General features: G+C 47.6%; 1 protein-coding gene across 1 annotated transcript in view; it reads left to right on the top strand.

Annotated features, from left to right (window-relative positions):
- Window positions 1-15,662, top strand: part of LOC144104641 (multidrug resistance-associated protein 1-like) — a 58,950-nt gene that overhangs the window by 23,798 nt on the left and 19,490 nt on the right. The window contains exons 13-22 of the mRNA XM_077637776.1: window positions 458-604; window positions 1,193-1,277; window positions 2,118-2,311; window positions 3,292-3,468; window positions 5,519-5,686; window positions 8,507-8,757; window positions 10,163-10,376; window positions 12,468-12,684; window positions 14,410-14,554; window positions 15,262-15,427. Of these exons, the coding sequence (XP_077493902.1) occupies window positions 458-604; window positions 1,193-1,277; window positions 2,118-2,311; window positions 3,292-3,468; window positions 5,519-5,686; window positions 8,507-8,757; window positions 10,163-10,376; window positions 12,468-12,684; window positions 14,410-14,554; window positions 15,262-15,427 (1,764 nt within the window). The remainder of the gene's footprint in view (window positions 1-457; window positions 605-1,192; window positions 1,278-2,117; window positions 2,312-3,291; window positions 3,469-5,518; window positions 5,687-8,506; window positions 8,758-10,162; window positions 10,377-12,467; window positions 12,685-14,409; window positions 14,555-15,261; window positions 15,428-15,662) is intronic.

The raw sequence follows: 15,662 nt of genomic DNA on the forward strand, positions 1-15,662 counted from the left end.
TGACAAGTCTGTGCCAGCGTTATATGGAAGCACACTATGTTCGCGTCAGCTCCGCCTGTCGGACACCAAGGCAGGGCGAAAATATTGCATAATTACCCCAATGATAATGGAAACCACTCAAACCACTTGAGTACAAAAAAAAATGTAATTATGGACTTTCCAGATATCTATGACATCCTTGTACCTGGACGAGGAGGAGTGTCTTGTGCTTCCACTCACCCGTCATTCGAGTATCGGAATCGGAAATATACAGTTATGATTTGTAGCACCGTAATGTTTTGAAAGTGGCGTAGAGCTGTTAGTGGAAGCAAAATAGTATTCAAAGCTTTATCAAAGTGCACCGGCCAGGCCTATGACTTGGGGTATGAGGCAGTAAGTAGTGTTGGGAGTCAGCACGTGGGAGAGTTAGTACGTGGTGGCGCATCAAGAACACACGGTGTATCTCTCTGGTCCACAGGTGGCGCTGGTGAGCTTCGGCGCTTACGTACTCGTGGACAGCCGGAACATCCTGGACGCCAACAAAGCGTTCGTGTCGCTGACGCTGTTCCAAACCGTGAGGGTGCCTCTCGGGCTCCTGCCGCTCATCGTTTCCAACATGGCCATGGTGAGGTTGCCGCAGCGTGAACGATAACAGACTCCGCGACGCATAACTCCTAAAAAGTGTTTTCACTCAAGCATCCGATCAGTTTGTCAATGGAACGGCCAATCGATAATTCAGTCATCCTTTCAGCCAGTCAGTCGATCAATCAACTGCCAGTCAATCAGTCAGTCCTCCAATGAATCAGTGTCAGTAAATCAATCAAACGGCCAATCAGCCAGCCAGCCAACCAATCAGTGAACCAGTCAACCAACCCATCAATCAATCAGTCAAACCAATCAATGAACAGTCAATCAGAGGAACTTTACTACAAATCGATGAAAGGCGCTAAAATATGTTTACCAGTTGTGACTGGAGACAGTAGCCGGTCCTGCAGACAGAGGAACCTAGGTGAACCACTGGAGGTTGCTTCTAGAGGTAGACATTTTATTAACATGCAAAAATGAACACTATACTATATGTAAGGGAGACGTTTGATTGATAGTGGAGTTTACAAGCCAGCAGGAAGCCTGAGGCGAATATTTTGTCCCAAAGTAACGTGCTCCAATAAAAGAACTTCAATGAGCATTATTGAAATTTCGTCCTTGTCCGCAGTTCTTGGTGTCCCTTCGACGGATCAACGAGTACCTACGCTCAGACGACCTGGATCCTGCGGCTGTGCAGAACGACGCCAATCAAGGTTTCGTAGTTTTGATTACTGTCCTTTAGCTGCTTGAATTGAATGAAACTAGGAGGTATTTACTGGAACGGAAAAGAAAAGTTTTTTCAGGGACTCCTCAAGCGGAGGCTATAGGAGCAGGTTATATTAAAGTGTGCACTGAGGCTATGCGGCCGGCGCTCTTAAGTGCACTGTATCATGGCGTCAAGTAGGCCTACTTAGCAAAAAAAGTTGGCCGAGTTGATTTTCAGATTGTCATGGCCACAGCGCAACAAAAGGACCACAGCAGAGAAGACAACACAAACTGACCTCAAGCACTGACTGCCGCACTCTGAACACTTTATGGTTAAATGAGAACTCGTTATCGCTGCTACCAGCAAACTAAAGATGGGCTTTGTTGTCTTGTACGAAGACGCTTACATGTCTCAACTTCTGAGGCTGTTATTTGTTTTACAAACGCTACTATATGTCACTGTCAGCGCAGGGTTAGGTCTTCCCTGCTGAGTCCCGTCTGTTGCACTAGTGGTCTGTATGGCCAGTCATTTCCCGCTTCTTTTTCCGAATAAAATGCTCCATGTAATTTGTATAACGCGATAGAACAAAAAAGAGCCACCTCGACTCAATGTCACTGCACAGAATATAAGTTGAAATACATGGTCGCATGTAAATTTTGGAATAAAAACGTTGTAATTCTTGCTCTTCGTACCGGCGTGCATGTGACAGTAAAAGCGGCACCTCTTTGCACTGAACTGTTGCAGGTGTTGCACGTGGGACTAATGTCGCGCACATAATCGTTATGCGTTAAAAATGCATCCCCGTCCTGGAGATTTTCGTGGTTTTCTTCTTTTCTTGCGATCACAGAAGAGGCGGTGAAGGTGAGGGACGCGTCCTTCGCTTGGTCTCGGGACGGCGCAGCGATGCTCACTGACGTCACTATGGACGTGCCAAAGCGATCTCTTGTCGCGGTCGTGGGTTCGGTCGGCTCGGGCAAGTCCTCCCTCCTCTCGGCTTGTCTCGGCGACATGGTCAAGCTCAAGGGATCCGTCACAATCTGCGTACGTACGGCATCTTTACTCAGAGTGGTCGCAGTGAACGCTGAGACACAAGGTGATGCTGCGTTAGCTATAGTCGATGTGCTCACATGCTCCCACAATGCCGACAGTGAGAAAAAACCTGAAGGTGAACACCGACACGAGATTTCGGACAAGCGCGCCTGGATCAGCATATTCAGTGCTTGGTCACCCGAGGAGCCGTACAACCTGATCTTGAGCCCTTTCTGCGTTTAATTTTAATAGTCTGTATACTATTGTCAGACACAACTCAAGAACGAAGACGCTTTTCCTTACAAAGGACCCCTTCCAGCCAATGGCGTCGGTCGATCCTGATGAACCTGCTAGCATGACAGTTCACGTAGAGGCATGACAATGCAAGGAGTGGGCTATCCCCGACCATGGAGGGAGGTGTATGTCCCGGTTTCGTCTGCCACTCTCTGAATTGTCATGCTAGCAAGTTCATGAGAATCGGCCGACGCCACGGTGTCCTTTGCAAGGAAAAGCATCTTCGTTCTTGAGTTGTATCCGGCTATAGTCCTTACAACTGCACGAACTACATTGAATTAGAACAGAATAAGAACAGAATTAGAAGACAATGAGAACAGAATTGAAATAGAATTTGAATGAAACAGAAGTGAAATTTTTTCGTATTGCTAGCAACATAAGCCCGGTGAGTCAAGTTCACAAAGCCTGCGACTCTGTTGCCCTTTAAAAGCCATTTTAGTTGCCTAGCACCTATGTTCCTTCAGTGCCCACGGTAATTTTTGCTCTGTTTTTGCCGCTTTGTTTCGCAAATGTTCTTTCACGGGAACTTTGACTGCGGTGTCTACTCTACTCGAAACGTAATGCACGCAGCAGTATAGCGACCGTATTTATCTTGTTGGTTCATGTCATCGTGGTGGTACGGAGCCACGGCTAGTTCTGGGTTGCCGTTCCGCCATTTCATGTTCACTTCCGCAGTATTGCTGGACTCTCTTCCGCAGGGCTCGGTTGCCTACTCGCCGCAGCAGGCGTGGATTCAGAACGCCAGCGTCAAGAGCAACATCCTGTTCGGCCACGAGTACGACAAGGAGCGGTACGACCAGGTGGTCGAGGCGTGCGCCCTCAAGCCGGACCTGGCGGTGCTTCCGGCGGGCGACGACACCGAAGTCGGCGAGAAGGCAAGCGTCGTTCCTGCTGTCTAACTTATTCTCTTGGGGTGTGGTATAGACACCCATAGCGATGATGAAAAAAATGAGCAAGACTGCACGAATGGGACTAAAAATTGTGAAGGACACTTAAGCTCCGCCTTAAGCGTATGACGCCATCGCGTAAGGGGTTACGCTTTCCATTCTGAGCAGTTTGGCACGTCTACTTAGGGCAGGTAGTGACAGCTGATCCGGATCATGAGAGTGAAATAACTAGAAGGATAAGAACGGGGTGGAGCGCATATGGCAGGCTCTCTCGGATTATGAATGGCAGTTTACCAATATCCCTCAAGAGAAAAGTGTACAGCAGCTATTTCTTACCGGTACTCACCTACGGGGCAGAAACGCGGAGGCTAACGAAAAGGGTTCAGCTTAAGTTAAGGACAGAACAGCGAGCCATGGAAAGGAAAATGATAGGTGTAACGTTAAGAGACCGGCAGCGGCCAGAGTGGGTGAGGGAACAAACGCGGGTTAATGACATCCTATAGTCGAAACCAAGAGGAAGAAATGGGCTTGGGCAGGGCATGTGATGCGAAGGCAAGATAACCGCTGGTCCTTAAGGGTAATGGAGTGGATTCAAAGAGAAGGCAAGCGTAGCAGGGGGCGGCAGAAGGTTAGGTGGGCGGATGAGGTTAGGAAGATTACAGGCATAGGGTGGGAGCAGCTGGCAAAGGACAGGGTTAATTGGAGAGACATGGGAGAGGTCTTTGCCCTGCAGTGGGTGTAGTCAGGCTGCTGCTGCTGCTGCTGCTGAATTAATTGATCAGTTACGCACTTTAATTTTCTTAATTAGCATCATCAAGCATTGGCTTTTCTTTCTGGGCATTCTGACACCTTTGATCACCCCTTTTTCACTTTAATTTTTATTTCATTAATTAATCAATTAATTGCAATGATTTCATTAACTTGTCATCTCCGAAGACACACCAATCAATGATAAATCACTAGAAGCACAAATTACCGGCTTTTCGACCGAACGAGCTGTATACGCTATCGCGTAATAGAGCGGTGTCATGAAGAAAGTACTAAAAACAGTGATTTTTGTACGTTATCTCGTGACAGTGGCGGCAGGCACGGCTGCAGAATAAAGACAGTCAGGCTGACGATTAATTCGAACGATTTATTGGGATCAAATATCAAGCAAAAAATAAACTTTACGGCCGTCATAACAGCAAGTGCACTCGGTGGTCTACAGTTGCTTTAGGCGCTTTCTACTTAACTGCTGACTGGAACCTTGCAAGAAAAGTTCTTACATCCTCGGGAACAGCGTCGAACACCATCGAGGCTGCTGCGGGTGATGGCTTTTCTTCGCGGTCGCCTCTGCAGATAAAACGAACGATAATTTGTCTAGCGTGCAAAGAATAAAGCAGCTTGGTAGCGGCTTTATAAACAAAGAGCACAAAAAAAGGAACCCTAATGCTTTGCGGCAACATAGCCTGACTTGCTTTGGAACGTTAAGCTCCATAAACCATAAGTCAATATCAGCCATCACAGTGTATCTTACAACAAATGTGTATATTATGTGTGTGTATTCATCACTTACTGTGGGAGTGCCCAGCTCTCAAGCCTACAAGGATCCGGCACCTGAAGGTAGCGGGTCTTCCACCAAGCAACCCTGCTTCATACATTGCTTGGACGCAGGGACCGTACCATCGTTCTCTACTGTACTTCATCAAATCAGCTAGCCTTTCTCCATTCATTTAATCACTGATTCATATTTCATCAAGCGTTCACCCATTATTGATGCCCTGTGGCAATAAATTTCGTTTTATAAAATGTGTATCTTATCGCTACATATAGCATTTATCACTGACAAAAACTATGCGTATACCCATATAGGCCTAGTCTTGTTTAGAGTATGTATGGTAACTGCTTCCGCTTCGTGGGCCCCGGTGAAGGGGGAAGGGGAGAGGGCAAGCGATAAGGTGTCGGATCAGAGTGGCAGGGTTTGTGCGCTTTCTGTTTCTTTAACTTTTCCTCATAATTCCCTCTCGCATTTGCTTAAATTTCCTCCACCGTGCAGGGCATCAACCTGAGCGGGGGCCAGAAGCAGCGGATCAGCATCGCCCGTGCCGTGTACAGTCGCTCCGACGTGTACCTCTTCGACGACCCCCTCAGCGCCGTCGACTCGCACGTGGGAAAGCACATCTTCGACAACGTCATCGGCCCCAAGGGGATGCTGAGGGACAAGGTGGGGACGGTCGGGCGTACGCTGCGGGTAGCTATTGGGAAGCTGTTCGTGTACAGTCATGTACAAAATTATACGGGATGCGGGATCGAAGAAAAGTATTTATAACTACAGGGTCAGGCAAAGCAGGCGAATTCAAAGCAATTATAGAGTATGGTTTAGGTTTGGTTAATGGGGTTTTAAGATCCCAAAGCGACTCAGGCTATGAGAGATGCCGTAGTGAAGGGCTCCGGAAATTTCGCCCACCCGGGGTTCTTTAACGTGCACTGACATCGCACAGCACACGGGCCTCTAGAATTTCGCCTCCGTCGAAATTCGACCGCCGCGGCCGGGATCGCAATTATAGAGTAAAAGCACAAGAGCGTTGCATCTGTTGGCTGGAATATCACCTCACGTGCAGTACCGATGCAAGGCAGAAATATATTTTTTCCATGAACCTGCATCTTGCAAACTTTTGTCCTTGTCTGTAAAAGCGCGAATGACGTGAGACGGGACATGTAAGTCGTAGTTTGTAACCGAATCCTCGGCCTCCATTTGGGAGTAAACGGTGACTGCAGCTTTATAAAGCGTTTCTGTTCATATTGTTGCCACAATGATAGGTGCGTCGGCAGCCATTCGAAGTTGAACGCTAATCTTCAGTTACTGTATCATGGAGAGAAGAAAGACAACGCTATCATCTCCGAACACGCGTTCCCTCGTGTAAATAGTTGCCGTTACAAAATAATTAAAGGGTGTCAAAAAGGGAGCTGTGTTGTCTCCTCACCTACGTCATCCACTATATATCCGCGAAAGTGAAACTCCATCTTGTGCCTAGGTTAGTGCACTCGTCGCGATGTGGCGCCACTTACGGGGAACGGTAGTTGACGTCACAGTGCGAGCTGCTGGCATGGCTGGCGAATGCTCCTGTCTAAAGTGGCGCCTCAGGAAGGCAAACAGAACAAAAATTGGTATAGCTAAGCATAACGGTTTAGCGCATTAATCAGCGAAAGCTGTCCCAGTTTTGGTTCAGCTATTTAGCCTTGCATTTGGCAGCGGAATCTACATCGTCAGCGGTAAGAAAAAACCTAGCATGCTCGTGCAAACCAGCGAAAGCTTTTCTGACCACCCGTCGCCTCCTACCCTCGTTCTCTCTTCCCTATCGCATTCGGACTCTCCCTCCAATTCCCTAAACGTGCAGGTGGAGATTCCCCTAACTCCACTTTGCCACTTGCCGTGACAGTTGCGTTGAATTGAACTAAATTAAATTAAATTTCATTAGATAAATAAGTGAATTCATTAAGTAGTTAAAGACTTGCGGCTGAAGCGGCAGGTTCCACGGTAGAATGTACGGTTATATGGCTAAACCAAAGTTATAACAGCTTTCGCTGTAACATCATTTTTCACAAGTTTCTTGTGGTATCCGTCTATTGACTGGATCCTCTCTCTCTTTCCCTCCCCCTCACTGAACGTGCTGATCGGGCAAGAATAGTAGCTTGAATACTAGGAGAAGAAGATTGTTTTGTCCTGCAAACTATTACTGTTCTTTTCCTTTGTAACTTGGGAACTTTAAAATTTATAGTGTGGTATGCAGTATTTGTAACTTTTGAAATCTGTAGCCTTTTCTGCAGTCTTGTAACGTGCATTATGCAAGCTGTTACTGTTGCCCCTGGGGGGATGGAGTGTTGCTAAGCTGTGTTCAAAAAGCTTTTGTCCAGCCTCCCTTTTCACTTAATTATAAGGAAGTAATTACTCATTTACATCTACCCGAGCGCAGCCATACGGCTGCAAAGGAATTAGTAATTATTCCTTTATTACAAATCCACTCCACCTTGGAGGATTCCTCCAAACAGTTGACCTTCTCCCTTATTGCGTTAAAAAAATGTTCTGCTGTGTAATTACAGTAAGAAATAGTTGTGAGCTAGGGGTATATTTGCCAAAACTAGCTGCTATGCACGCGTTGATATTGAGCAGCCGCTGGCATTGTTAAGAGCGCATTAAAAAAATTGCCAGTGGCTTGATTTGGCTAACCCTGGATTTCAGCGAAAAGCAAGCACGCTTGCTGTAGTCGGATACAGCTTAAGTCTGCAGTGAAGCTCCGCCCACATTTAGCATCGGCGCGCAGAATTCCCCCCCGACAAAAAAGTAGTCCATTGTCAAAACTTTTCTTGTCACCTAAACAAGCAGCTAATCACGAGAAAAAGAGCTATAAGCTGTAGAATTTTGATATTTGGCTTTTTTAATAAAGTCGAACATTAAAAATCCGATTTCGTTTACTTTTGTGAGTGGCTAGCGGAGTAATACAGCTCGCCGCGGACCGTGGCCAAGTGCTAACTGCTGTTTTTGTAAGTTGTATCCTACTATAAGCGTCTGAGGCTCGTCCACGGCAGCTCCGCTGAACGCTCGCGACAGCCGTTTTATATATACCCACACGACCACGTGGCTATGATGCGGTATCCATGGTCTTACGACACCCCCATCGAATGTCATCACGTGGCTTCACATCACCCCATCGGATGTTCTTGAGGTCAAAGGTCACCCAGTGTCAAAGGTCAAGGGTCAACTAAAGGTCAGAGGTCAAAGGTAAACTAAAGGTCATGGGTCAAGGTCTGGGGTCAACACCACAACACCAAGGTCTGGGTTCGACACCATAACTGCACCACACATGGTCATACACGGCTAACGTGGCTGGGCTGAAGATCGTTCAAGGTCATTTTCTGGCCCACGCGACGACTGCTGTACCTAGCGTAGTGTAGCTTTTCGCTTCAAAACCACTACGTCTGGAATTGACTGGGCTATGGTTTGAGCATTTGCGACCTTCACTGTTGCGCATGTTCCGCCGAGTAGACGCGTGTCCTGGTCACGCACCGTCTCTCGGTGCTCCCCGAGGTGGACACCGTGTTCGTGCTGCGGGACGGCACCGTGTCGGACTCTGGCAGCTTCCGGGAGCTCCTGTCTCGGGGCGGGGCCTTCTCCGAGTTCCTGGTGCAGTTCATCCGCGAGAGCGAACGCACGGAGGAGGGCGTCTCGGACGACGACGCGCAGCTCTTCAGCGCCATCGCCGCCCATTCAACGGCGGCCCAGCCGGAGCTTGCCAGGTTGGTTACTCTAGTGTTGTTTGTGTTGTTTGTGCGCTTGTGTTGTTGTGTTGTTTGGTCTCCCTTGTCTGTTGTCCTAAGTGCGCTTTATATAATTTTTGAAAATGAAAAACCAACTAGCTCAGATGTCAATTCTGCTTCACTTCAGTGTAACTTAGGGGAGTCCCCGAACGGGGAGTAGATTAGGGATAAGGGAGTAATTGCGCATTGGCACCCACAGCTGAAAAAAGCGCAAACGTAACACGTGGGCGAAGAAAAGATACACAAGAATACAAAAGACAAGAAAAGGTACAAAGGATATATAAACAAAAGATATAGACAAAAAGTTTATAGTTCGTTTTACTCTGGTGCGACTTATTAAAACTAATTAGAAATAAAACGACCCACCTCGTGAAACTTAAGCACAGCGGGCTTAAACCAATTAAAAATAAAATGGCGGATAGATTTAAAAAATTTCGCATAGCAGTAAACACACAGAAAAATTTTAAAAAGGAATTGCAGACAATTGGAGGTAAATACAGCTAAGGGAGATGTGACTCAAAGGTTATATGTAAGGATATTATGTATTTGTGAAAGATTACTGTTTTCTTGCTAGACTGACTACTGAAATTAAATTATTTTGTATAAAGAAGATGCTGTTCTTTTACTCTTCCCTTAAGACGTGGAAACTATTGATTCTTACTCAAAGTTCAGGATGACAGAAAGCTCTCCGAGCTGTACTCTCTTCGTCAAAACACAGCTTAAGCGTCGGTGAACCAAGCATGCCAGGGACACAGAACTACCAATGTCTCGTTTCACCTGCTATGCCGGACTAAACCACTCGGCATTTCTTGATTTTCGCCAGATAATCTGCTGCCTGATACGCTCAATTATCGCGATAGCGCGAACGTCCGGCATTTTAAACGAACCGTGCTTTAAGCGAGGTTGCATTAGCAAAACCAGTGGCCTACTCCCATCATTACAGGTCACGTAAGAAGCTCGGTAGTAATTTGAGCACGTCGCAAAGGGCTTTCAAAAGGTGGAGAGATAAAACTACGGAATTCGTTGCCATCATGGCTCAACAGTTAAAGCAGGAGAGGAATAATTGAAAATCATTGGATGAGCCCTTTGCTACACAGTGGACGTGCGGTGGCTGATGATGATAGAAAATGCACAAACGCTAAAATCTGTACGTGTTACCTAAAACTTGGAAAAACTGCCAGCCGTGTATCAGATTCGCGAGAAAAGGTCGTAAATTGCAAGCGGCTAATTCTTCCAGCTCAGCGTTTCCACGGCAAGCTAGAAAATTTTTGTTACGTCAGCCGTTTAGGTGTACAAAAGACGGAGGTTTGAACTAAGACTATATATTAATTTCTACCTTAGCACTCATTGAAGCATGAACATGCACGCGCGTCCGCTGCCGCAGGTACTGCTCGAAGCGCAGCGACTCGAGCGACAACGATAGGGGCAAATCGGACGACCGTGAAGGACAAGGGAAACTCCCCCGGCGATCTTCTACGCCCAAAAGTGATTCCGAGGTGGGAGCGGCCGGAGGCAGCGTACACGAGCTCAAGCGTCTGTCTTCCGGCAAGACTGACAAAGCCAAGCTCACTGAGGAGGAGGTAGCCCAAGTGGGATCGGTGAGGACGGCCTGCTTATATTTCTTCTATTCATGTTGAAGTACCGGCATAATTCGTACAGTCTCTGATTTAATCTTTCCAATGGGTGAAGCGACACCAATGTTTGTACCATGTCTAACGTCCAGCAGTCTTGAGAGTGCTCTCTCTCTCAGGATGGCATGAGTTTTTCAGCCCTGTCATTTATAAACTCCGCATCAAAATATGTTAATAAGAACCCCAGGTGGTCGAAATTTCCGGAGCCCTTCACTACGGCGTCCCTCATAGCCCGAGTCGCTTTGGGACGTTAAACCCCAATAAACCATAAAATATTGCTTTTCCCATAGCCGTATTACGAATGTTAACAGACAGTGGTACCACATATGGGTTAGGCAGTGAACTATCGGTGGCCTCCCGCAACTTAATTTCTCTTCGGTAATCGTTCTGATCTGCGCTGAGCGGTTCTTCTGTATGCCACAAGTGATGCAGTCTGCTTGCATCAAATTGCCGGTTTTTCATTGAGGATTCATATGAGGAATTTAGTAATTGTAATTACCAGTTACCTGGCCTACATTACCACCGTATAGCAGGTGAACACCGTGGTTTTGAATTGGGCCACAAAACAACGCTGACGCCAGCGCCTGCTCTCACACCGTCTGCATGAGTGTATGCTAATAGCCCGGTCTTTGCTTTAAAACCCTTCGTAGCTATTTATCTTCCAGGTGAGGTTACAAATGTCTGAGAGCTCTACCATCCCTTATCACTGCATTGACAACTCTAGACCACTCCTAGAGGCAACTCAATCATGGGATCATATGTGGCACATTCTCGACTACATACGAAGTGTTGTGGCTGTTAATCTTCCCAGTGCTGTCAAAACTAGTCGTACAGCACTTACTGAGCCTACTATAGGGCTACTAAAATGGCATTGCTCACACGTGGTTTTACACACGTGGTTTTACTTCGTTGTCTTATGTGTGGAGGTATGTAATCTAACGAGCAGCGAAACGCCGTTTTAATATGCCACCTTCTCGTGACACAATTTTTTGGGGAAGTTGGGAGATATGCGGCATATAGCGGCAACGAAGTGACCTAAAATTGGCTTTCCTGGACCGTGTTAATAGTTCCTGTCCTAGGGGAAAAGGAACTGTTCTTCACGAACCCACTTGCGTTCACTGCCGGAGAAAGGCCTTTCACTGATCTGCAATTTACCCGCTCCCGCGTCAGATGCGTCTCTCGTTACCCCGGAAACATCTTAATTTCATGTGCACACTGGACACTACAGTGCTCTCCTACATTTGCGTTCGCCTTGGAATCGACTCCGCAACTCTTATTGAGGGCCTCTCAAGCTGCTTATACAGATTTTCTCTGGCTTTCCTATCAACACCTTCTTTCGAAAATGCACCTTCAAACCTAGTTCTAAGGGACAACAACTTATCTGTTCTCCGACATATATATTCTACCTATTTCAATTTCCTCCTCTTGATAGCAGTAACACTTACTGTAGTAGGATACAAATCTGCAATTGGCAACAGCGGGCCATGGTCCGCGGCGTCCTTTATTACTCTGCTGGCCAATCACAAGAGTGAACAAAATCAGTTTTTTAATGTTTTTTTATGTGACTTTAGTGAAGAAGCTAGAGGCATCAAAATTCTAGAGCTTATAATTTCGTCTCGTGAATAGCTTTTATTTCGGTAGCGACAAAAGCTTTAACAATGATGTACTTTTTGTCACAGAGGAATAGCGCATCCAGGTGCTATTGCCACGCCGTTTTCGGCAGGACTGAGTGTGCTGTGAGTTTGATGGCATGTTCTACTGACGCATGCTCTCCTGTAACCATTCCTAGTTGTGCCGGTACGATAGGGTGGATAAAAGGAAATCAAACTTAGTCGAACGCTGGAGAGGTTAACGGGGGAGCGAGGATGGTTACTTCTCTGGCGCAAGGTAGCCCCATCTGGTGCATGACGCGGGTAACGTGATGAGTGCGAAAGGTCCCTTTAGCCTTGCTTCGACTTAACCTACCTGATGGTGTCTATGACCACATGTGACCTTTGGGGGCTACACTTTTTCTACTTGTGTTGACCTGCCCCTGTGATGTCGTGACCGTATACGCAGGTCAAGTGGAGCGTGTACTGGGACTTCATCAAGGCCATGGGCATGTGGATGACCATCATCACCCTGGCGACGTACTTCGTTTCGCACGCCTTCAACGTCGGGGGCAGCCTGTGGCTGGGCGAGTGGAGCAACGACGCCCTGGACCCAGTGCTGGCCACGGACCCCGCGCAGAGGAACTACCGCCTCGGCATGTACGCCATGTACGGCTTCGCCGAGAGTGAGTACCACGTGCTCACCCTGACATGGCAAGAAATGACTACCCTAGTAAATGCACATTGCTCAATACTTCACACCTATCATGAACATCCGATGGCTTTCTTGTTTTACAGCGAGAGCTGTTAAGCGCTCGTTCCTGGGTTTCTTCTCGTCGTCGCAGTCGTTGTAGTGGTAGTCGTAGCCGTAGGCGTAAGCGGTGAATGCGTTACCATGGGAGCCACTCAGAGGCTGGTTACTATGGAAGGAGGATGGTATTACGGGAGCAGGGGTTTCAGTAACCGGTGGGAGATTATTACCGGAGCCACCCGGAGCTTGGTTAGCGTAGAAAGAGGGTGTTATCGCGAGAGCGGAGGAATCCTCCAACGGAAGGACGATTACCGTGGAAGGAGGAGAGTATGACAAAAGCGTAAGAAGGTGTAAAAGGCTTGTCGTTACCACAGGAACCATCCGGAAGGAGGTCACCGTGGAAAGAAAGAGGTGCGGCGAGAGCGCTGAAATCTTCAACCATTGAATGGTTACCATAGATTAAGGATGGTATGGCGAGAGCATAGAAAATCTTAACGGGAGGATGGTTACCACTGAAGGAAGAAGTCGCGGCGAGAGCATACGGCGCATGCTGAAATTACATGATTGCAACGGGAACTTCTCGGAGGATGCGCACATGCGCACCTTTTAAGGTCGCCATGGAGGGTGGCGCATTCAAGGTGGCGCAAATTGAAGTTGTCATATATCGATAGATTACGATAGGTTACGATATCGATACCTAATATCGCTGAAGATGGATCTTTTATATGCTACCCCTCGACCAACACAGGTGCCACCACCACTGGCCGTTTTAGGAAGGAAACTGCGACGACTCCAGGAGCTGTATTCTATAAGCTGTCCGTTTTTTCGTGGTCCATTTCGCGTCCATTTAGTCCTCTTTCAGTGGTCACTCATATACACCCGCATCTTTCAAGCGTACGTGGAAATTAGGCGACCTTGCCATTGCGTAGTTGGTGAACGGACGTTACCATTGCTTAAGTTGGATGCAATATGCAACCAATGCTGAGGTGAATCGCAGCGCTCTCCCCACCACAGATGATCGTACCTGCCCACATTCTGCCATTGGCTGCGATAAGCAGCCAACGGTGAGGTCTCGTCGCCAACCACCTAACGGCCGGGTCACTTGCCACAGGCCCTTGGAAGCCGTGGGTATATCTCAATGACCACTGGCAGAGGACCAAATGGATGCGACGTGGACAATAATAAAATGGACAGATTATAGAATACGGCTCCATAGTTTCAACTCGCGCATATCTGAGGCAAGGGTTTAACGTCATTATCTTGTAACGGTGATCACAGAGTCCGCAGTTTTGACGTCCTGAGTGTGAAATGAGAGGCGCGGAAATTTTTAGATGTAATCGTGTCAACATTAAGTACATCTCGGGTTGCCGGACACACATCAGCCCGAAAAGGCTGAGAGTTGAGCCCATGTATTTGTATTTGTGCCACCGTAATGTTGGATGTTAAGCCTCCCAGGAGGATTGTCCTGACCACATATGCCGGGCAGGCACAGAAACTAACCTGGTGATCAGTGTACTAAGAAAGAGCCATAAAGTCGAATTTTGCTCCAAACATTGTTGCGATGAAATTGTCTTTAGGATCCGTTCAAGTGTGGCGGAGATATGCGAGCCAACGCCGTTGTAAAGTGACCGCTGTGTCGTCGGTCTTGTTTTCATCGCAGCTGTGTTCGTGCTGTGCGGAAGCGTGTGGCTCAACCTAGCGATGCTGCAGGGAAGCAAGGTGGTACACGACCGGATGCTGCACCGAGTGCTGCGTGCTCCCATGTCCTTCTTCGACACCACGCCGATGGGCCGCATCCTCAACAGGTGACGGCGAGACAGTTGCCTAGAGGAACGCCGCGATTGTGTCGCGGCATAGTGCTAGCGGTATCACAGAGGCTGTTACCAATGACGATGACCATAAGAAGGAACATTTAACTCAACTTGACTTGCAGGGTTATTTCATTGAGTAAGCGCCATGATTAATTATTTCATCTTTCATGCGAGGCACAGAGCTCTTGTTGATTTATAAACCGCAGAAATGAAGATGTCTAGAGATTCCCGATATGGGGCGCTCCTCGCGCCCCATCTCTATTTCCCTATTGTAAGCTTAGAAATTTTGTTTTTAAAACCGAATTCATGGTTATTTTCTGGAAGGAGTAAGTTCAAGAAAGGCATAGTGCAAAAAGTATCACCCCACCCGTCCCTTGAAAGAGTTGCCCACAAGTGGTTCCCTGGGCGACGCTGCTCTGTCAAGCGGAATGGGATCTACCACGCGCGGTGCTTCTTTGGTACGTGCTCAACTCACGAACCAAAAGAACCTCATCATAATAGCCTCTCCAGCATACTGCTGGACTTGTCTGAATCCATTGCTTTCCACTTGCTTATGCTGCATGATTATGTTTGCGGGGCTTGGAGAGGATATTGTCTTTAAAACTCTGTAGAATTCTGCAAGGTCGCTAATGTTTTTCTGCGTTTGACGCGAAACCATGCCTTCGCCTCAGCGTACGAAGTTTTGTCCGTTCTGTCCGCAGGTTCTCGAAGGACATTGACGCGGCTGATGTGACGCTTCCGTTCAACAGCCGCATGCTGGTGGTGCAGTGCTTACGCACCGCGGTGGCCTTCCTCCTGATCGCCCTGCAGACGCCACTCTTCCTGGGCGCCGTCTTACCGCTGCTGATCGTCTACTACTTCGTCCAGGTGCTAATCTACCCCTAACTGTCACGACTGCTTGAAAATCCACCAGAGGAGAAGGACCTCCCTCCTTGATTGCTTCATTACCAGTTAGGGTTAATTCTTCCATTCATGGACGTAGCCTTCTGGCTCAGAATACCCCATTCCCGCTCCGCGGTCCGACTTGCTCCCGCCATGGCCTGTTAAAAGAGTGAAAAGACAACAAAATAAGGGTGACACACGACAGCGCTGATACGTCGCC

The sequence above is a fragment of the Amblyomma americanum genome, chromosome 9 (genome assembly GCF_052857255.1).
Source record: "Amblyomma americanum isolate KBUSLIRL-KWMA chromosome 9, ASM5285725v1, whole genome shotgun sequence".
NCBI lineage: Eukaryota > Metazoa > Arthropoda > Arachnida > Ixodida > Ixodidae > Amblyomma > Amblyomma americanum.